Source organism: Euwallacea fornicatus, chromosome 5 (genome assembly GCF_040115645.1).
Source record: "Euwallacea fornicatus isolate EFF26 chromosome 5, ASM4011564v1, whole genome shotgun sequence".
NCBI lineage: Eukaryota > Metazoa > Arthropoda > Insecta > Coleoptera > Curculionidae > Euwallacea > Euwallacea fornicatus.
In genome coordinates this window covers 13,231-33,674 of record NC_089545.1, presented here as the reverse complement: position 1 = coordinate 33,674, position 20,444 = coordinate 13,231, and the positions used below count along the sequence as shown (strand labels likewise).

Sequence of the window (20,444 nt, the reverse complement as noted above, 5' to 3'; positions counted from 1 at the left end):
TTTCTTGATAAATCAATAATGAATCGATCATTAAAATAAACAAAAAACGATAGGGGACTCAAGACCAATACCGACCTTTCCGAAACCTCAAACCTGCACCAATTCTTTCGCCACCGATGAACAAGAAACCGCAGCAGGGTCACCTACCTCCCCTAAATAAACGTGCGCATAGGTTTAGTCAGTGAAACAAATAACTAATGCAAGTTACGCTAATAACTCTCATTGTAAATTATACTCATTTGCTGAGAAACGTTTCACATCGCAGAGGACGAAGAATTTCAAGCCATGTTGTTAACCGTTTTAAGCTATACCGTAACAATAGATTTATTACAATTTAAAAACACCTTGTGTATTATTGACTCGCAGTTTCCACAAGTCACTGTCAATGTCAATTGGGTTTTGTTTTTATTGTAGCTTTCCAACAATTTTCATCTTGATTACGTTATTCTTTTTCACGCAAAGTTTCGATTCCGAGGAGGATCGAGGTTGCAGATAAAGAGAATAACAACAGCAATGACTTTCTCTAGATTTCTAGGCAGTCGCGCATCGACAGGCGTAAAGGTTTTACTGCAATCTCGCCAAGAACCCTTAATTTTCAAAGCAACCATGGTAAGTTTGGACGTTATGTCATCATTTTTGGCAAAAACTGTAAGGATTTAATACCGGTCAATTCTAATGATGTATTAATTTTTTGCATTATTGCCTATTATAATTGATTTGTTAGGTTATTTTTAATATATAGGTACCACTGAACTAGCCGACTTTTTTTATCATATTCCGACATCTAGTAGGTGATATGAATCATAGATAATCCAAAAAGATTACTTATATCACTACTACCTTCAATTACCATTATCATTTACCAAACTGTGCAGTATAATGTTTTAAGCCCAATAACTACATAATTCATGTTTAATTTGTAGGCAGATTTTAGGATTGAAAAAGATACATTTGGCGAAGTAAAAGTACCTTCAAACAAGTACTATGGAGCCCAAACAGTTCGATCCACCATTAATTTTGCTATTGGAGGGGAATTTGAGAGGATGCCGGTTAGTATTTCAATGCTCCAAAAAGTTATACTTTGTACTCTAACTGTTGCCACAGAATAAGGAAACTATCTTATAACACTTATTTCATCAACTGCTTGACAATCACTTATGAGTATGTTATTCATGCATAATTCATTCAAAGTTGAGACATTTAGAAACATGGGAAATACAAGAAAAAAGCAGTTGATAACTAAAAGACTTTCTTTTTCATTGCCATTTTAAAGTATTTTACTACACTCGTATAATGTTTTCTTTCTTCCTGCATTTGCTATGACTTCACAGTACCCCATTATTACTGCAATGGGAATATTGAAAAAAGCTGCAGCTGAAGTTAACAAAGACTATGGATTGGACCCTAAAATATCAGAAACAATTTCAAAGGCTTGCGATGAAGTGATTTCAGGGAAATTATATTGTGATCATTTCCCTTTGGTTATTTGGCAGACTGGTTCTGGCACTCAAACAAATATGAACACAAATGAGGTAAGAAATGTCTTTTTATTAACCAAAATATTAAGTTATTTCATAGACCAATAACAAGGCATAATGTTACTTAAAAAAAGCATATAAAACAAAAATTAAAAAATTATATGCAGGGTAAGTTTTAAGTATTCAAAAGCATATAGGTTACCTTGTCTTTAATTAATCTGTTTCTAATTAGAAATGCTCCATGGAATGACTGGATTAACATTTTAACTAGTTTTACTGTACACTCTACTTACGAAATTTTTATCAGTCATTTTTTAAATTCGTTCCTACAAAAGCACTTGTGATTTTTGTGTTTTTTGCTGGTGTATCATTCATTTTTTAGGTAACTATAATTTCATACTTTTATATAAAATGTATACAATAAAACATAAAATTTTGTTATATTAAGTTAAAATAAGCAAAATTGGAAACCATCACGCAAAAATAGTCACCAAATTGCACAATTATTAGTAACATGTATTATTTAAAATTAATTAGACAGCGAAATAAGTATTATTCTGCTTGCAGAAACATTAGTGTCTTTACACATTGTCTCGCTGTATCCGCCGAATTTACTTGGCCTTGACACTAAGCGATGTAACTACTAGAAGCTTACTTCGAGTATCGCGTGATATATCGAATAGAAATAAAGAATTGTCAGTTAAAAATCAACGTTCATTAGTTGTAACCACCCTTGTCTTACCCATGCAAAGAATATGTATAATTTTTTATTAATTTTCTGAAGTGCTTACTTGACGATACTTATTAAAGGTGAGTGGGATAAATTGCATTCCTAAAGATATGGATATCAGCCCATATCATCTCAACTGATTATAAATGGATAAGAAAATAGAAAGTAGTGATTTCTTTTACTTCTTGCTATCGTTTCGGATAAAATTGAGCAAACTGGGCGACTTATGAACTGGTCGACATGAGTAATTCTATGTGAACTCAACATTAGTATAATTTTGTTGAGTGTTTGATATTTCATATTTGAAATGTTTCAAGATTATCTATCTGTCTGTCATCTATACTGAAAGCATTTTTTTAGGTGATCAGTAATAGGGCAATAGAAATTTTAGGAGGCACGTTAGGTTCAAAGACACCAGTGCATCCCAATGACCATGTCAACAAGAGTCAAAGCAGCAATGACACATTCCCCACTGCAATGCATATTGCCGTCGCAATGGAAATCGAACACACCCTAATGCCTGGTAGGTAATAGGTCTTTGAGAAGTATTTATTTTCTCGCCTGTTGTAATATGAGTTTCTTGTTTTTCACTTTTGACAGCAAGTGATATATTGTGTCAAAATCTAAAGCGATTTCTGAAGGATCCTCCAGTGTGCAAATTAGAACTTGTTCATGTCAGCGTGCCGTAAAGTATTACTTTCCGCTCTCATTAACCAATTAACTATTAGCAAATTAACGAATATCACTTAAACTTTGATAAATACTTGAATTTCAGTGTTTAATGAGTGTGGATACACCTAAATTTGTTGAATGCAGCATCATCCTACAATGTAAAATGCCTCAAGAGTAACGACCTGAAAGTCAAGCTATTTGAGGTTTTGTTGTACCTTTATTTTTGCGGATAACCTGAATAATCTAAAATTTTTTGATAAAATATATTTCAGGACTGAAGATGCTCACTGCTTCTCTAAACAAAAAAGCAAACGAATTTTCTGAAATAATTAAAATAGGTCGCACACATACCCAAGACGCGGTACCTTTGAGCTTAGGCCAGGAATTTAGCGGATATGTTACTCAAGCCTCTTTTGGAATCGAAAGGTAATTATTTTGGGTTTTGCATTCATAGTGATTTTACCACCCGCTTCATTACTTTTAAACAGATTAAATATCAAAGATCAATTTCCCATTACCGTAGATTTGAATAAATCATATAAAAATAAGGCACAGCAATGTATTGATACTAATACATAATATGAACTTTCCCAGCTTTGATTCGTTCCCCATTCGAGACTTAAGCTCCAAGTTTTTGATAATGTTTTCACATTTTAGAGTAAAAGCGACTCTCCCGCGCCTTTACATGTTAGCTTTAGGTGGCACGGCCGTAGGCACTGGATTGAATACGAGAAAAGGATTTGCAGAAAAATGCGCGGCTAAAATCTCAGAACTTACCGGTTTACCATTCATAACCGCCCCAAATAAATTTGAGGCCTTAGCAAGTCATGATGCTTTAGTTGAAGTGTCGGGAGCTCTTAATGTCCTAGCGTGCTCCCTCATGAAGATCGCCAATGATATTAGGTAAATGCATACCACTTACATTTTGGAATTTGGCAAATCTCATAAATATTCAGATTTTTGGCATCAGGGCCGCGTTGCGGTCTTGGCGAACTAATTCTCCCAGAAAACGAACCGGGCAGCTCCATAATGCCTGGAAAAGTAAATCCTACTCAATGTGAAGCAGTCACTATGGTTGCAGCTCAAGTTATGGGAAATCACGTAGCCACTACCATTGGCGGATCCAACGGCCACTTTGAATTAAACGTTTTTAAACCTATGATGGCCGCGAATGTCCTAAGATCAATCCGCTTGATTGGGGATTGCACCAAGAGCTTCACCGAGCATTGTATCGATGGAATTCAGGCCGATAAAAACAGGATTGACAAGTTGTTGCACGAGAGTTTGATGTTAGTGACAGCTCTGAATCCTCACATTGGCTATGACAAAGCGGCGCAAATTGCCAAGACTGCCCATAAAGAGAATTCTACTCTTAAAGCTACTGCGATTAAGCTAGGAATCTTGACAGAAAAGCAGTTTGACGAATGGGTGAAACCCGAAGAAATGCTGGGACCTAAGTGAAGTTTTTTTTTTTGTTATGATTTTGTTGTTAAATATTTTAGCTGTAAAATGCTTTCTGTCTGTTTTTATATTTGGCGAAAAAATTGTTAATACACAGTAATTTACAATTTCTAGTTTTAATTTGTAGACCAGTACAGTAGGTGAACCCAATTTTAGGAAAAAAAAATTCAAGGCATCAAAAGGAGACCGTGGCTATAAGATTGTTATAAATTGCATGAATAACGTAATTTTATGTTTTCAAATTATCAATGAGAGATTAAGTATATTCATGACCAGCTTTGTGTACGGTTCCACATCTACAGTAATTCAGGATCGTGCAATTCAAAAATGTATGCACGCAAGCCATTCCCAATCAGTTTGGTAATGAATAGCAGTATCAACATATTATCAACATTTTAAAATATCTTGACAAATAAAATTAATTTTATGATATGGTAAACTACATTATTATCAAGAAACTCCGATTATTAGGTTCGACCTTTTGATAAACTTGCTCTTTAGTGTGGTGAAACGAATTTGCTACACTACAAAAATGCAAACAAAACTAATCAGAGGGTTTGAACTATTAAAAAGAAAGTTGCATACCAACGATAGTTCCATTAAAGTGGGCATACTGGGGGTGCCCTTTGATAAAGGGCAGGCCAAAAAGGGAGTCGCTAATGGTCCCTCAGTAATAAGACAAATGGGACTGATCGAAAGGCTTGAAGAAATTGGTACGTGTTATATGAATCAATTTAGAATTGTTTTTTTTTAACAACTGAGTTAATGCAGAGAACAAACTGGATGTGAAAGACTATGGAGATATTTCCTACAAAATTCCCCCAGACCTAAAAAATGAAAATATCCCGAACATGAAGGAATACGCACACATTGCATCCTGCAATTACGAAGTGTCTAAAACAGTAAAATCCATCTTGAGTAGAGGTAGAATATGTGTAACACTAGGAGGGGACCATTCTCTTGGTAAGTACCTACCTATACTTGAAAAAAAAACTTCAAAATATTTCTTTGTTTTAGGTCTCGGGACTGTAGACGGTCACATAAAAGCAAAAGATGAAAACGTTTGTGTTCTGTGGGTGGATGCTCATGGGGACCTAAACACTAACAAAACCTCAAGTTCCGGAAATGTTCACGGAATGCCTATGGCTCTTTTAGTCAAGGAACTATCAGATTACTGGCCTTATTTGCCAGGAATGGACTGGCAGAGACCGATCATTTCGTTGAGGAATATTGCTTATATCGGGCTGCGATCTGTGGATTCATACGAAAGACTGATAATTGACGAACTAGGTAAATAATTAAACCAACCCCGATTTTCAAAACTAAATGGATTCCTATAGGGATCAATGCGTTCGGAATGGAAGATATCGAAAATTATGGGATAAGCACTGTTCTGGACATGGCTTTGAATAAAATTGACCCTGAAAGAGAGAAATCTATTCACGTAAGTTTTGACATTGACTCATTGGATTCCTTGGAGGCTCCAAGTACTGGAACTGCAGGTAAAACTAGATGATCTTTTTCCTTCAGGTTTTCTTATAATTCATTTAGTTAGGGGTGGTATGACCCTCAGAGAAGGGATTCAATTAATGGAAATGGTTCATCGAACTCGTCGCTTGGGGGCTTTGGATTTGGTAGAAGTGAATCCCTTCATTGGTAGCGAACAGGATGTGAAAAAGACTGTAGATGCCGCTATTTATATTATAGCTGCGGCACTGGGACACTCAAGAAGAGGTTTGAGACCTAGGAATATTCATACATTGCCTTTGTAAACGGTGCCACCTACACGACAAGTTATTTAAGTAGGTACCTATGTACGTTCCTTATGTGACAAAAAAACATAAATATATTTTATTTACTACATGAATGTTAGTTCACATGTACTATATCATGTATGTTACTCTATATCATTCATTTTCCAGAAACTATAATAGTAAAATTATCATGTTAATAATTGAATTGTGTCTTTTAGGGACTATCTGCAATATAAACAACGTTGGTTTTTTTATTACTTAAGCTCAAATAAACATTTGCCATATATTTTTTATTTTATTTTGTATTGGTTATTTAATCATCCCCTTATTTAATAATTTTGCTTCAAGTTCTGAGATATTTACTGTCAAAAGTTCATTTTGTTTGGACACATCTTTGACTTGCTGTATTAGTTTTATATTAGTCTTTTTCTCTTGTTGTAGATTGAAATTTAAATTAGTAATAATTTCGTTTTTCATTTGCATTATTTTACTGTAATGATCGACTTGTTTCTTGCAACGTACTAACAAAGTTTTTGCCATCAAATTCTTGTAAACTATCGAATATTCATTGCTATTAACAAACGATTCGAATTTTTCGAATTTGGTTTTATAGCAAATAACTTGCTCTTCAAGTTTTGATTTCTCCTTCTTTAAATTTTCATTAATATTCGAAAATTCTTCATATTTTCTCAAACTTTCCTTAATCGAGTCCAATGTTTGTGACAGTGATGTAACAGAATGATAATTTTCCTTCATATTCAGCACGTCGTCTTTAACGTACGAAAGTACATTCTTGAACTGGCTCAATTTGTAAGATATATCATTAATATACATCCTATCATGTTTGGCTTTTTCCTCTAAAACCTCAATTTTCCTGATCAATTCCTCACGTTCCTTGCCAATCCGCAGAGAATCTTCTTTTAGCGTTTTGTTTTTCACCATCTCCATTTTATACTGCATCTCCAGCTTTGCAAATGCATTCCTCTTTTCAGACAATTTCGGCTCCAAGTCTTGAATTTGTACCTTTAACATTTCAAGAATAATTCGTTTTTCTTCTGAGGATCCATTTGACTTCTCGAATGATTCTTTTAAATTATAATTCTCACGTTGAGTTTCCTCTAGTTGTGATCTCAGTTTTTCTACCTCCTTCCTTTTCACACAAAGCTCAGTGTTTATTTGTCTGAAAGCTCTTTCGAATTCCTCCAGACTATTGAAAGCCGATTTTTGTTTGTAATGAGCCATTTCACTTTGAGATTGTCGCAAATCAGACATGACGATTTTTAACAATGGAAACTAAACGTATATAGATGATAACTTCCCCAAATGATATACAATTCATCTGGCGCCAACCAAAAAGTTGAAGGATGCGATAAAATTTTAATATGGCAAATTTACCGACAGATCATAACCGTCTGTATCTAACAAACTGTGAAATTAAATTTGACAACAGTGTTTTGTATATTTTATTGTAAAATTTAGTACGACTGAAGCAATATATCGTCTCTGTCATTCATATAGAATACTTTTTTCGCTGCTATGCACATAGAGCTTTACTGAGTGTAAGCGACATAGGGTGTCGTTCCCCTTTCCATTGTCCACGATCCATTAGCGTCGTTGACTCACAAGTAGTACGCCTTAATGCAAAAATGGATTATGCTACAAAAATAGTTTGTTTTTTCAATTAATGCGTTCGAAATTACCGTTTATATCTTAGTTTTTGTAGACAAGGCCATATTAAAAGTTATCATAGAATTTGTTCTCGAAGAACGCATTCAAATTTGCATACATGTGCGTAAAATGCATTCTTTAAAATCACGTAAAACTGCGTCTGCCTCCATTCTTAAATTAAGGCGTACTGCTTGCGAGCCAACGACGCTAGCCGATCGTTGATAATAAAAACGAAAACGGTAGCCTGTTTCTTTCGCATTTGGTAATTACCTAATCGCCTTTCGCTTGCACTTACTAAAACTCCATGTGCATAGCGACGAAAAAAATACTGTACATATATACCCATGGTTGTTATAGGCAGTCCAAACGAGTACCTATGTGGGTACATATACTACACACTATGGGAGACATTTGCCTGTAAATTAAGCACCATCATGTTAAAATGCCAATCACCACACCAGCAACTCAAAGACTGATTAATGCGAAAATGTAAAGCGAGAGTAGTAGAGGATTCGAAATTATTTTTAATTTATAAGCGTGATTTCTCCACCTGCCTACATAGCCGTATTTAACAGTACTAAAACTGCAAGGATTCCTTATCGATACCCCGAATCGTATAAGCCATCCACTCTAACTCTAATTCGTAAGATATTTAATGATAAATAGCAAGTGGCTTGATCTCTGCCTTACGTTTACAGATTACTGTCTACTATAAGTTTTTTTTTAATTATCACTAAAAAAGGATGTGCCTGAAAATGAAGAATCTAATAATCTTATAATTTATATTTAACTTTATGTATGTACCTATTATAATATATTTTTAACAATTCCTCAAATAATTGCAGACTCCATCAACGGTTTCTCTAATAAAAGTCTATCGAACCCAAACCTGGTTAAATCTATAGTTTGAAATTTGCCATCTAATATCATTTCTGCCACTGCCCTCCCAATAGCAGGAGCCTGTTGAATTCCTGTAAAGATAAATTGTTTTTTTTAACAAGACGATTACAAACCTTTTAATAAGATAAACAACTTACCATGTCCGCTAAATCCACTCGCTATATAAATATTAGAGTAAAACGGATGTGGACCGACGATTCCGTTTTCGTCAAAATTATTGTATTCGTAAAACCCACTCCAGGCACCTCTTACCTGAAATGATGTAAATCGAAAAATCAAACACCAAATCACTTCACGGGAAAAAGTTTTCTAAAAATAATGTCAGGTCAGCGATATTAAATTTTTATTTCTTTAATCCAAAAACACGTATTTTTACAGTACACCAAACTGATCTAACGTACCTTTACAGCATTAAACGCAGGCACCCTATTGGCCAACGTTGGCCACAAATGATCATCGAAATAATTAAAGTTAACGTCCAAGTTGGTCGTTTCCGGTTCGTTTTGGGGCTCAGGAGAAATTCCAGCGATAAATTTACCGCCCAAACCTTCTCTTCTGAAGTAAGCTCCGGTATGATCGATTGTCATCGGTGTATTCAGACCTGGTGGGTTCTTTTCGCAGTCGAAGACAAATACGTAACGTTTTCTAAAATGAAAGTAGGCGTTACAGCCTGTGAAACAATGAATGGAAATGTTTTTTTTGTTGTTATCATTTAAAATATAAAATTATGAAATATCAAAAATATACAAAATTCTTTAAATTGTGTGCAATTAATAATAATTCTCTCATTACTTACCGCCTTTCTATTGGCAATGATACAGACAATATTCCGTCCCCTTCGCCGATTTTAAGATACCTACTTACTTGCCCGGAATCCGGCCCCGCAGCAATGACACATAACGAAAACTGTATAGTATTTTCTGTTCCGTCGGCCATTTTCACCTGCAGATAGACGTTATTTTTATATTTGTCATATTTAGCTTTGAGTTTAACTACATTAATTAACAATATTCTTCGCTCATTAACTTACAACAACAGAATCTGGCTGATGAATAGTAGACTGATGCACACCTTCTATAATTAAATCATGCCTTTCCCGGAAGCCAAAATCAATTACTTCTCCTTGAATATAATGAGTCATTTTTTCCTCAGCCCCTTGCTTAAGCAAGTGCAGTAGTGACCAAGGGTCAAACCAACCCTCCTTTTCTAACCCCAGACAACCCAGTTCAACATCATCAACGTTCATCCAAGGAAATCTGTACTAGACAAAATAAATTATTAACTTTCCTTAATAGATAAAGAATCATGAGATTATGTGCTAAGAATCTAAACCATACCTACCTGTCTTTCAGTTCCGGCTTTTGCAAAATTACATTTATAGCACCTAACTCATTTTGTAATTTACTATTTTCAATCAATTGTTCAACACCTTCTTCGCTGGCTAAAACAAGGTATCCATGTGGTGTGAATGCAACATCGGCATTTGGTCCAAATCTTTGCTTCAAATTTCTTATAAATTCATATCCAAAAAGGGACATTTCAATGTTTTCTGGCAGGGAAAACTGTTGTCTCAAACCACCAACTGAAAGCGATGTGGTACATTTCGAAAACTAAAATGGTTATAAGATTGAGTAAAAAAGATTCCTTGGCTAGTTCTTGGAGACACCTCTATAGAGTATATTCTAGGTACAACTTATTATACAGGGTTGTTCACTGAACCCGTTCATTAATTCGGTTTAATCGGAAATAGCTGTCAACTTGCTTTAAATTTAAACGAGATTTTTAGTATATTATTTTATTTTTAAATTCTACGTAATATTTCGGACACCTTTTCTGTATATTGTCCTATACTTAGTCCTTATCGTTTTTGAGGTATTTGACCTTGAATTAAAAACGTGCCTCATTAATGATCAATTTTAAAATCGCATATCTCCGCAGGTATTAAAGATATAATATTAGTATTTCGCAGAATGTCAATACATGGTTTTAAATTTGCCCTCTTACCATTTATATGTCGTAATATTATAATCAAAATTAAACTCCTAACATTCGTATTCTTGAAATAGCAAGTGTTTTTTTAATTGTTTTAATGAAACACTATTTAAGCAATAACAACTAGAGAATTTACTTCTCTATCGGACGATATTAACGTTACCTATGCCTATTCTAAACCATTTTCGTAATAATTTTGTTTTATTATGTGAAATTAGTAGTATTACATGTATGTATGTACATGTTCATTTCAGTAAATTTTTAGCAACTTAAATTTTTTTTTAAATAACTATCATCTATAATAGGCGACACATTATTTATTTTTCCATGATCAAGTATGAAACGAGTAAAAATTTACTACAATGAATACATACTACTAGTTTCACATAAAAATTAATTATTTCAAAAATGGTTTGAATTAAATACAGGTAAGTGTGATACAATTTGATCGAGAATTACATTTTCTACTTGATAATGCTTGAAGTTATAGGGTGTGTATCTCATTTGAAATAATAGACTTCGGCGACTTAAAAAATGTGAATACTAAAAGTTGCATATTGGACACACTGTGCAATATTAAGCCACATAAATACCAAAAGTGTAAACTTAAGACTGTATTAACATTCTGCAAAATATGAAAATAATGTCTTTAATAACTGTGGAGATGTGTAATTTTAAAATTAATAATTACCACCATGCTATTAGTTCAAGGTCAAAGAAGGTATCACAAAAATAGTAGACTAAAAGACTAAATAGGGGAGATTATACAGAAAATGTGTCTGAAATATTAGACAGAATTTAAAAATAAAATAATATGTTGGGGGCACAGTTAAAATAAACAAGTTGACAGATATTTCCCATTAAACAGGAAGTTGTAAATACTTTTTAAACATAGTATATGTCAAAATTGACTTAATTCCAAATTTTCAAATTCATATCACTTTTAGATCCTAGTGATGTTTTAATTTTTAATGGATTGGGTGAATAACCTTGTATACCTTATTAACAAATCAATCACTCATATTTGGTAACTTACAGAAAGATCTTTATCAATGACCGCTACATCGAAAGAAGTAGCATTTGCCTTTTCTTTAAGCCAGTAAGCAATGGAACTCCCAATCGCTCCACCCCCTATAATTATAATATCAACTTGTCTTGGTACTTCACGAATCAAAGCCGAAGGTCCCTTTTTAATATTCTTGAAAGTATTTACTACATCCCCCTTTAACACCCTAATAGTACGAGAAAAAGGGTTTTCATATTGACCTCTTTTGTTATAATCTAGTCTCTGTGCACTTTTAGTAAAAGACCTATTTAAAAAAGTAATCCCGGCACTTTGGAAGGTTCTTGTTAATAACATTTTCAGGAAGAATTTAAGACTTTTAAAAATAAAACAATACGACATAAAATTTTTTCAACATCCAGCCTAATATCAATATGTGTATATTTAGCGAGTTGGATAATTTTATCTACTTGGGTCGGCGGGTCAATTCAGATGAGACGCATCAAGAGAAAATTGTCAAGCACTGAGGGCTTAAAATATTGACGAAAATAGATTAAAATCATTAATGAACGATTAAAACAAAAAAAATCTAACTGAGAAAGTTGAGGTTAGGATGAATAAAAATGACAATAATGGCAATTTTGTTTCCAAAATTTTGCTCAATTATATCAGATACGAAGCGGTCTAGTTCATTCGGTCGCAACCATGCCTATCGCCGGTCGCCGATCTTTTGTCAATTGTAAGGATCTGGATAAAAATAATTTCAGAGCATTTTAGATATGTTGGAGATGGGCAAACTCTTCCCATTACTAACTTAACCTTAATTACTATCAAAGCCCCGATACTCGATGTACAAGGTACGGTGTTCCTTCTACTCTCAAATGTCAAAATTGGAATAGTTCCTTTGTAGTAACGCTATTCTATCCACGTTTCTTAGTACGGAATGTCAGTATGTACGTCAACGTCAGGCAATCAAACAAACGTCATTGCTTAGCCCATGCCCCTCGTATGCATTTTCATTTCCCTTCATTTCCTTGTTTAGAAAGATGGCAGACGATAAACTTTACGAAATTCTTGGTGTTAGCAGAAATGCCGGAGATAACGAAATAAAAAAGGTGAGTAACTACCTCTAATTGTTATTCAATATTATCGACCAAAATTTTAAAAGAAACCGTGATGCTACCTTCACAGCCCACATTTAAATGTATAGTTTTCAAGGCTAGACCGAGATGAGTTTGCAAAGAAAAATCCAATATAATCGCTTTATATTTTCAGCAATACCGAAAATTAGCCAAAGAATTTCATCCCGATAAGAATCCGGAAGCGGGAGAGAAATTCAAGGAAATTAGCTATGCCTATGAAATTCTGTCAGATCCTAAGAAAAGGCAATTGTATGATAGAGTGGGGTTGAAGGGTCTACAAGAGGGTGGGCATCACGAGGGTGACGACTTATTCTCCAGCTTATTTTCTGGGGGCGGACTGTTTGGAGGATTTGGTGGGTTTGGTGGAGGTGGGAGCAGAAGAAGACAGCGTGGTGAAGATACTGTATACCCACTGAAAGTCACACTAGAAGATTTATACAACGGAAAGACTTCCAAATTGCAACTTAGTAAGAATGTGGTCTGCAGCCAGTGCAGTGGCAAGGGCAGTAAAAATGGACAACCTGCTGAAAAATGTCCAGCTTGCAATGGCTGTGGCTTGAAAATTACCTATCGTGCTATTGGTCCAGGCATGGTACAGCAGGTGAGTCAATGTTTTAACAGATGTTTCATTGCAGTTAATCTGGGACCAATTGAAAATTTAAAAATTTCACCTATCCTAAATCAACCTAAGATTTATTTAGAGTTTTAATAATAAATAGTTGTAATACATGTTAGACATCTGAATAATTTTTTAGTTTTTTTGGTGAGTGAAAAGCACTGAAAATTCAAATTATAGTATATGTTAACTTCAACTCACTCAGGTCTGAATCATATCTATTTTTTTGGTTTATCTCTTTAATTATTTATTTTATTTTGTAATCATGCTCAATTCTATTCTATATCAATAGACGATTGTAACCAGAATGTCCTTTTATTTAATTTTTCTAAACATATATATCTATTGTGCCTCTTGAGTTTGGTCAATAATTTCCAGGTTCAATCTGCCTGCTGCGACTGTCGAGGATCTGGCGAAATCATAAAAGAAAAAGACAGGTGCACAACCTGCAAAGGCAAGAAAGTGTGCAATGAGACGAAAACCCTTGAAGTTCACGTGGACAAGGGTATGAAAGATAATCAAAAAATCATTTTACGAGGTGAGGGTGACCAGCAGCCTGACATCGAAACTGGCGATGTGGTGATTGTCCTGCAACAAAAAGCTCACGAGAGATTCGAGAGGAACGGCAACGACTTGCATATGAAACATACCGTCTCACTTACAGAGGCCCTTTGTGGTTTTTCTTTCGTCGTTCATCATTTAGACAAACGCGATTTATTAATTAAACATCCTGCCGGTCAGGTCATTAAGCCGGGAGATGTGAAAGTCGTTAGTGGCGAGGGAATGCCAATGTACAAGAATCCATTTGAAAAGGGACAATTGTATATAACTTTCACTATTAAATTTCCCGATAATCATTTTGCGGCGGAACCGGTTTTGAAGAATCTAGAGTCGATTTTGGGGCCTAGACCGGACTTCACGGTGCCCGATGGCGAGCACGTTGAAGAAGTAGATTTACTGGAATATAATCCTCACGAAAGGAATTCCGATTCAGCAAATCGAGGCGAGGTGTACGCTAGCGATGATGAGGATCATTCCCACGGTCGCGGAATGCAATGTGTACCCCAATAGTGTAATACGTTTAGGTAAGTCGTTCGCATTATTTGTGCTTCGTTCTAAGTGAGGAAAATCTACTATTATTTAAATAGATAATTGTACGAATACCAGGTCAGACGCAATTTTGAGGAACTCGCGTGTCCAGTTTTTAACTTATTTCTTTTTACATATTAGGGAATATAGGAACTTGAAGAAAAGCTATTAGGTATATTTTCAACACACACAGGAAGGGAAAATTTTTAGTTACAGCACCGTCGTTAGTTTTGTATCAGTTTCGTAATAGGGTCAATTTTCAAGGACAACTAGTAGCTCTTGGAAAGAGGCCGTGTCTGTATTTTAAAAGGTCATCTAATATATATATCGTCTACTAATAGTTTTTTGTTTTTTTTTTTTTGTTTTTTTAAGAGTACAGGGCCTTAAAAGCGGGCTTCTCTGGTCGACTAACTCAAATTTCAAATTCAGTGAAGTAAAACCTTGCAAAAATCTAAATACCCATCTTTTCGGTAACAGGTATAAGGCGAGGTTACCTTAATTTTTCAATCGCCTCTATCCCTTACTTTCAAGCGAACAGGCCGATAGACTATTAAGCCTTTGCGCTTACACGTTTTACACGAACTACTCATTTAATTAATTGATTGGGATTCATTTTTAAATTTTGAACACCTATGTTATTCTATCATAGTTTTTTTCACGAAGCTCTCATGCTACATTTCTCCATCAATCAGAAGTACACACAAAATAACTACTAAACATTTTTAATACCAAACAAGAATTGTCGAAAAGTATATTATAATTTCGTCGTTCGTTGTTAAGTGTTGCTACGCATAAGAAAGTATGTAATTTTGCACTAACGTGATGTGTAGGTCTCGTTGATTATTGGATTTAAAAACGTTAACAGCTTCTATTTGTTTTTATACAGATCCGATCGTCCTGTACATCCTTGTGATCTTTAGTTTCCACGATATTTATTTTTGTATAAGTATCCAGTGTTTGTTTATTATCTCATTTCTTAAATATATTACTAAAACGAACAAGTTGTGTTTTGAAGATACAGATATTCCTAATACTCGACATTCATCACTGTGGTAGCACGTACTTTTATAGGTCGGAACGTTCAACTGAATCCGTCATGAATCTTGTCTGTCGAGGTACGAATCTCGAAAAACATTCCCATACAATCTATTGAATCGTCGTCAAAGGGAAAGCGTGTACGCTTATAACTTTTTTCTTAATTTCTCTCCCCGAAACTAATGTTCACAATCATATCCAACTTAAACAATTTTCGTATGTTAATTTGAACACACCGTATATTTATTCGTTATTTACGTTCTGGACGTCATTTTGCATACAACCACGTCAGTTTTTGGCAAAAACAGTTATTTATTTTTATTGTTTTAAGCTAATTTTCAAAAATATCATTAACAACCTATTAAATATCTACTGTGAAATAATTTTGGAATTATAAATGACAATTTCCAGAACAAGAAAAAAATAAAAACTAAACTTGAGAGACATTTCTCAAAATTAATCATCATCTTCATCACTGGCTTCAGGGCTGCTGAGAATTTCTTCCTCTTCACTGTCTTCAGTTTTCTTGTTTTTCTTTTTAGATTTCTCATCGTCACTGTCTTTCTTCCTTTTGCTGCTTTTTCCTTTGGTTTCCTCACCTTCCGAGTCGATGTTCTTGGATTTGTTGGTAGCGGTCTTCGATTTTTTATCGTCGTCCGAACTGCTGTCATCCTCCTCGATAATTTCCCTACTTTTGAAAACTCCCGATTTGGAGGGAGAAGAAGGGACCACAGCTGACTTTTTGGTACTGCTTTTTTTCAATTTACTTCCTTCAGACTCTCCTAAAAAAAAAGAGAAAAAGGAAAGAAATAAAGATAACTAACGTGAGTAAAACATAATTAAATCCAATTAAATATAGGACAACTTGCCTCCTCCAGTTTCCTTATATTTTGCCATTGCTTTCACATACTCTTCTTTTTCCCTGGCGGCTTTCGCTTCCCATTCACTCTTATCTTTCAATTCCCTCCACATTTCCCCTCCTTTTTTGGCAATCTCCGTCACTTTAATTCCGGGGTTATCCTTTTTTATTTGATCCCTGGTGGCGTTCAACCATAACATGAACGCAGTCGAAGCTCTTTTGGGCTTATTGGAATCCTTCTCCTTTTTTCCTTTACGTTTAGTCGGCGGCTTATCCAAACTTTTCTTATCTTTTTTCTCCATTTTCTTTTTTTTGTTGTTTTTCCTTTCACCACCTAGACATTTTTTTAAATAACTTTTTCGGCTTCTCGGCGTAAAAAACGTACCCGATCCTCCTTCATTTTCACTTGTGCTCGGATTACTATCGAATTCTTCGGAAACTTCACTTCCACTGCCGCTTTCATCATCGCTGCCTTTCTTTTTAATCGCGTTCGGATCGAAGTCCTCATCGGTACTCTCATCATCATCGTCATCGTCATCATCATCATCTCTTTCTTGTCCTTCCGCCTTGACTCTTTCAAGATACGCGTCTGGAGCGGCCTCTTCGTCTGAATCTCCAAAGTCATCCTTATAGGAAGCTTTATCCTAAATTAAACATACATACGTATGATATAAAAAAAAACGAAATATTCCTGAACAATACTTCCTACTTACACCTTTGCCTCTATTTTTAATATTCAGTTTCTTGGACATGATGAAATCATACAACTTTGAGTACTCTTCTTTTTCTATACTACTAAAAGTGTGTACGGTTCCCGACTTCAACTCGATCTCAAAATCGAAAGATCTAGTACTACCGCCCCCTCTAGCGAAATTCACCGATGCGATTTCCTCAAAGCGAATGTGAAGCGGAGGTTTGTGAACGTATATAAACCCTCTTTCTAAAGGATATAAGAACCCAGCGGCTGCTTTAAAGGAACAACCTACGGCGGCAGTGCCAGAATGCCTGCGTAACACATGAGATATTTTTTTATGCCTTTAAGAATTTCAACTTGCACAAACCCTATGAAACCTCCAGGGCCAGTAAGTTTCCTGGCTACAATGTGCTTCATGATTTTCCCTAATACTTCGTACGTTGGACCGGACATTTCTTTTTCTAATTTGCCTTCATATTTCTCTTTCAATTCTTGCCTGAAATAAATTTATGTAACGGGGAACTTCAATTCATCATCTACCACTTTGACATAATGATATTAACACATAAGTTAACGATAATATGAGTACAGTACTGACGCACAAAAGACATAATACAATATAAAAGTTTATAAAATGATGATCACTCAAAATATTAAAATAGGCAAAAATACTTACTCAGAAAAAGGAAGTTCCAAAGAGGTCTCATCCTCTTTATTGAATAGAAACACAATAAAATGGTATCTAGTCTGCCCTTGCTTGATGGGTGGATCTAAACTCACCACAAAAAACACTTGTCTGCCGTCTCTATGCGGTAAGATAAATAGTCGAAGCACCGTCGTTATAGGAATTTTGTAATCAAATGTTTTTCCATGAAGTTGAAAGAAAGATTGATACAATTTGATATCATAGCGGCCACTGAGAAAATAATAGAAATATTTCAATAATCTGTATATGTGCGTTTTTTTACTACAAATTTACCGAGGAGTAAGACAAAGCAAATCCCTGAAAATGGCAATAGCATCTCCAGATATGCTGATAACACTAGCTTTGGACATAACTTGTTCCTGAAAAGCTTCAACTGGATCTGTATCCCCTGCCAGTTCACTTGCAGGTATGAAAAACCTCATTTCCATAAGGCTTACTGGGGCATCATCATTCTGTAAGACACAGCTTTAGGGTATCATTAAAGTCACTCTTAAAATACACTTACCTGATGAAATTCCATAGTAATTTCATTTTTCCCAGCAATGCACTGTGAAACATTATTCAGTGGTACTTCAAACGCACTTTTTTCTCCTATATCAAAACTTAATACTGATCCATTGAACTTGGCAGTGCCCCAGTTCCAACCCTTGAGACAAAGCTCCTTTTCCAACATATCGATTTTGTAGGTGTTTGAAAAAAATTTGGCTATTTTTTCTTTATCCGACTCTTTGAAACCCGCATATCTGTGCAAAGACCCATTTTTCAGGAACACTCTGATGCCCCAAGCACCCGCGAAATTTTGAAAATTAACAGCATCAAAATCAGAGGAAGAGATTTGATCCACTTTGCCTGTCTTACTATTCTTGAAAATAATGCTTTGGTTGGTAATTTTCAATCTTCCCAAGGTCTAAAAGATCGAAAATTTGTCGGTATACCGTAGATAACATGTGGTATAATTGAGAAATCACTTGCTTACCATGCATCCCTTTACTTCGGACGATATGTCCGAGTATTCTAAGAAATCCATCGTAACGATAGATGTATATGATTTAATATATCGTTAAAACTCGATGGAGGAGATTTAAAACTACTTTTTAATTAAATAAAACCAGTAAAACGACGAGAAATAAGAGTTATATTTATTATTTATTAATGAAATTGAAAGTTGACAGAACAATTGGCACATGTGTCATCAGAAATGGCGGGAAATTCACTCGAATTTTATACATCTTCGTTTATTATATAGAATAAAAATAGAGTGGAGATATAATACATTTTCAAGCACATAAAAAAATTTGATAGAACTGGGATCTACAACAATCGCACTTTTTTTGTTTTGTATGCAGTATCTCTAATCAACTAGTAAAAAAAGGGGATTAAGATAACAACTTATTTTTACAAATTATAAAGTTGAACGATTTTATCTTCGGAAGTTACACGAATCGAATGCCACTGCTGCACTCAAAGGATACTCTTAGAGAGGATGAATGAAAAATGACAAAAAAATGGTGCTCCTTTTTTAAGATTGTACGTTGTATAAAGCGATTCGTTCGATGTTAGTAGTAGAAGTATAGAAATAAATTCTTCCAGGGTTAATAATGTCTCCATTTAATAATTGAACTGCCTTTTTTTTATTGATAACTACAAAAATACATCTTAATCGTAATTAGAACTTCATTAATATTTTATTAATTTTTGGGAAATAATGTTTATATGTTTCGTTAGAATATAATATCATTGATATTTTCCGAATTCAATCATTTAAATTTTTGAAGTACTAATTTTAAATATATATACACATCTAAATATGTAATTTTCTCCTTCATAAGTCTCAAGCGGGTTATGAATAAAATTCTGAATTTTCAACGGCTTGTTGGAGGAACAATGGTTCTTGCAAGAAAACGACAGGATGGTTTTGGCTATCGTTTATGAATCGTTTTTATAATTAAACGAAACAACGGAATTTCCTCCGAGTTATTGATTTTTGGTGTTGGTGTGTGGCGCCATCCGTAAACCTGTTTCTCGTCAACGCTATCAGAGTTGTTTTCACGGTAATTATCCGAACATTTCGAATGACAATTATGACATGCGCGCGTCAGTGTAATCGGACCGCGAAAGTTCTTCATTTGTTTTCAATAAACGAAAAGTGGAAATTAGTTGAAAGTTTTAGACTTGAAATAAAAATATAATCTCATTTAAAACCGAAAAGCAAATAATAAGAACGGGTATCTTCCCTGTAGATTAAAAGACTATCTACGGAACCACGAAAGAGGTAAGAAAAAAAAAGGAAACCCGTTCCTAGAGGATCTTCCAAAAAGTCCTGTTTTGCAAAGTATAGGCTCCTCTATTCCCGAAATATGAGAACTAATAATAAAATTTCCCCTCCTTCAAACGCAATCAAAACTTATCGTTGACATTGTCCCAAAGTAGCATTCCTTTCGTAGAGGACCACATTATATTCATCGATTTGTGCTCCTGCAATTGGAAATTACCCAAAACTATTCCTCTGGTTTTAGTACAGAAACCGAAGCGTTCCACCCCGACGAAGCGAAAAGAATTCTACTACCCACCACAGCAAGCAACTATCATTATCCTTCAGAGTTCTCGAGATATAGCATCGGTTGGGTCCTCAATTTCTGGGATGG

General features: G+C 34.8%; 6 protein-coding genes across 7 annotated transcripts; 3 read left to right on the top strand and 3 right to left on the bottom strand.

Annotated features, from left to right (window-relative positions):
* The first annotated feature begins 240 nt into the window (after positions 1 to 240).
* On the top strand, positions 241 to 4,448 carry LOC136339336 (fumarate hydratase, mitochondrial-like). 2 transcript variants are annotated; one of them, XM_066282483.1, is made up of 8 exons: positions 242 to 485; positions 528 to 609; positions 924 to 1,049; positions 1,332 to 1,532; positions 2,569 to 2,731; positions 3,153 to 3,306; positions 3,538 to 3,783; positions 3,837 to 4,448. In XM_066282483.1, the coding sequence occupies exons 2-8, from the start codon at positions 607 to 609 to the stop codon at positions 4,339 to 4,341; spliced, it is 1,398 nt and encodes a 465-aa protein (XP_066138580.1). In that variant the 5' UTR covers positions 242 to 485; positions 528 to 606; the 3' UTR covers positions 4,342 to 4,448. The 2 variants fall into 2 exon arrangements, with proteins under 2 accessions (XP_066138579.1, XP_066138580.1); XM_066282482.1 differs by having other exon boundaries at positions 241 to 609.
* A 329-nt stretch (positions 4,449 to 4,777) lies between these two features.
* Positions 4,778 to 6,381, top strand: arg (arginase). The gene is made up of 5 exons (XM_066282498.1): positions 4,778 to 5,054; positions 5,113 to 5,304; positions 5,359 to 5,631; positions 5,682 to 5,843; positions 5,893 to 6,381. Exons 1-5 carry the CDS (start codon positions 4,874 to 4,876, stop codon positions 6,111 to 6,113), a joined length of 1,029 nt encoding a protein of 342 aa, XP_066138595.1. The 5' UTR covers positions 4,778 to 4,873; the 3' UTR covers positions 6,114 to 6,381.
* LOC136339344 (uncharacterized) lies at positions 6,372 to 8,165 on the bottom strand. Its single transcript, XM_066282502.1, has one exon. It carries the CDS (start codon positions 7,365 to 7,367, stop codon positions 6,405 to 6,407), a length of 963 nt encoding a protein of 320 aa, XP_066138599.1. The 5' UTR covers positions 7,368 to 8,165; the 3' UTR covers positions 6,372 to 6,404.
* Positions 8,166 to 8,267: 102 nt separating this feature from the next.
* LOC136339335 (FAD-dependent oxidoreductase domain-containing protein 1-like) lies at positions 8,268 to 12,487 on the bottom strand. Its single transcript, XM_066282481.1, has 8 exons — positions 11,692 to 12,487; positions 10,005 to 10,273; positions 9,694 to 9,919; positions 9,460 to 9,605; positions 9,065 to 9,308; positions 8,801 to 8,915; positions 8,568 to 8,734; positions 8,268 to 8,512 (listed from the first exon to the last, which is right to left on the bottom strand). Exons 1-7 carry the CDS (start codon positions 12,058 to 12,060, stop codon positions 8,595 to 8,597), a joined length of 1,509 nt encoding a protein of 502 aa, XP_066138578.1. The 5' UTR covers positions 12,061 to 12,487; the 3' UTR covers positions 8,268 to 8,512; positions 8,568 to 8,594.
* Positions 12,488 to 12,612: 125 nt separating this feature from the next.
* On the top strand, positions 12,613 to 14,845 carry LOC136339340 (dnaJ homolog subfamily A member 2-like). Its single transcript, XM_066282497.1, has 3 exons — positions 12,613 to 12,773; positions 12,934 to 13,401; positions 13,795 to 14,845. The coding sequence occupies exons 1-3, from the start codon at positions 12,705 to 12,707 to the stop codon at positions 14,485 to 14,487; spliced, it is 1,230 nt and encodes a 409-aa protein (XP_066138594.1). The 5' UTR covers positions 12,613 to 12,704; the 3' UTR covers positions 14,488 to 14,845.
* A 916-nt stretch (positions 14,846 to 15,761) lies between these two features.
* On the bottom strand, positions 15,762 to 18,958 carry Ssrp (structure specific recognition protein). Its single transcript, XM_066282477.1, has 9 exons — positions 18,776 to 18,958; positions 18,305 to 18,706; positions 18,073 to 18,251; positions 17,770 to 18,009; positions 17,461 to 17,589; positions 17,113 to 17,404; positions 16,785 to 17,043; positions 16,410 to 16,733; positions 15,762 to 16,322 (listed from the first exon to the last, which is right to left on the bottom strand). The coding sequence occupies exons 1-9, from the start codon at positions 18,824 to 18,826 to the stop codon at positions 15,997 to 15,999; spliced, it is 2,202 nt and encodes a 733-aa protein (XP_066138574.1). The 5' UTR covers positions 18,827 to 18,958; the 3' UTR covers positions 15,762 to 15,996.
* Positions 18,959 to 20,444: the final 1,486 nt, after the last annotated feature.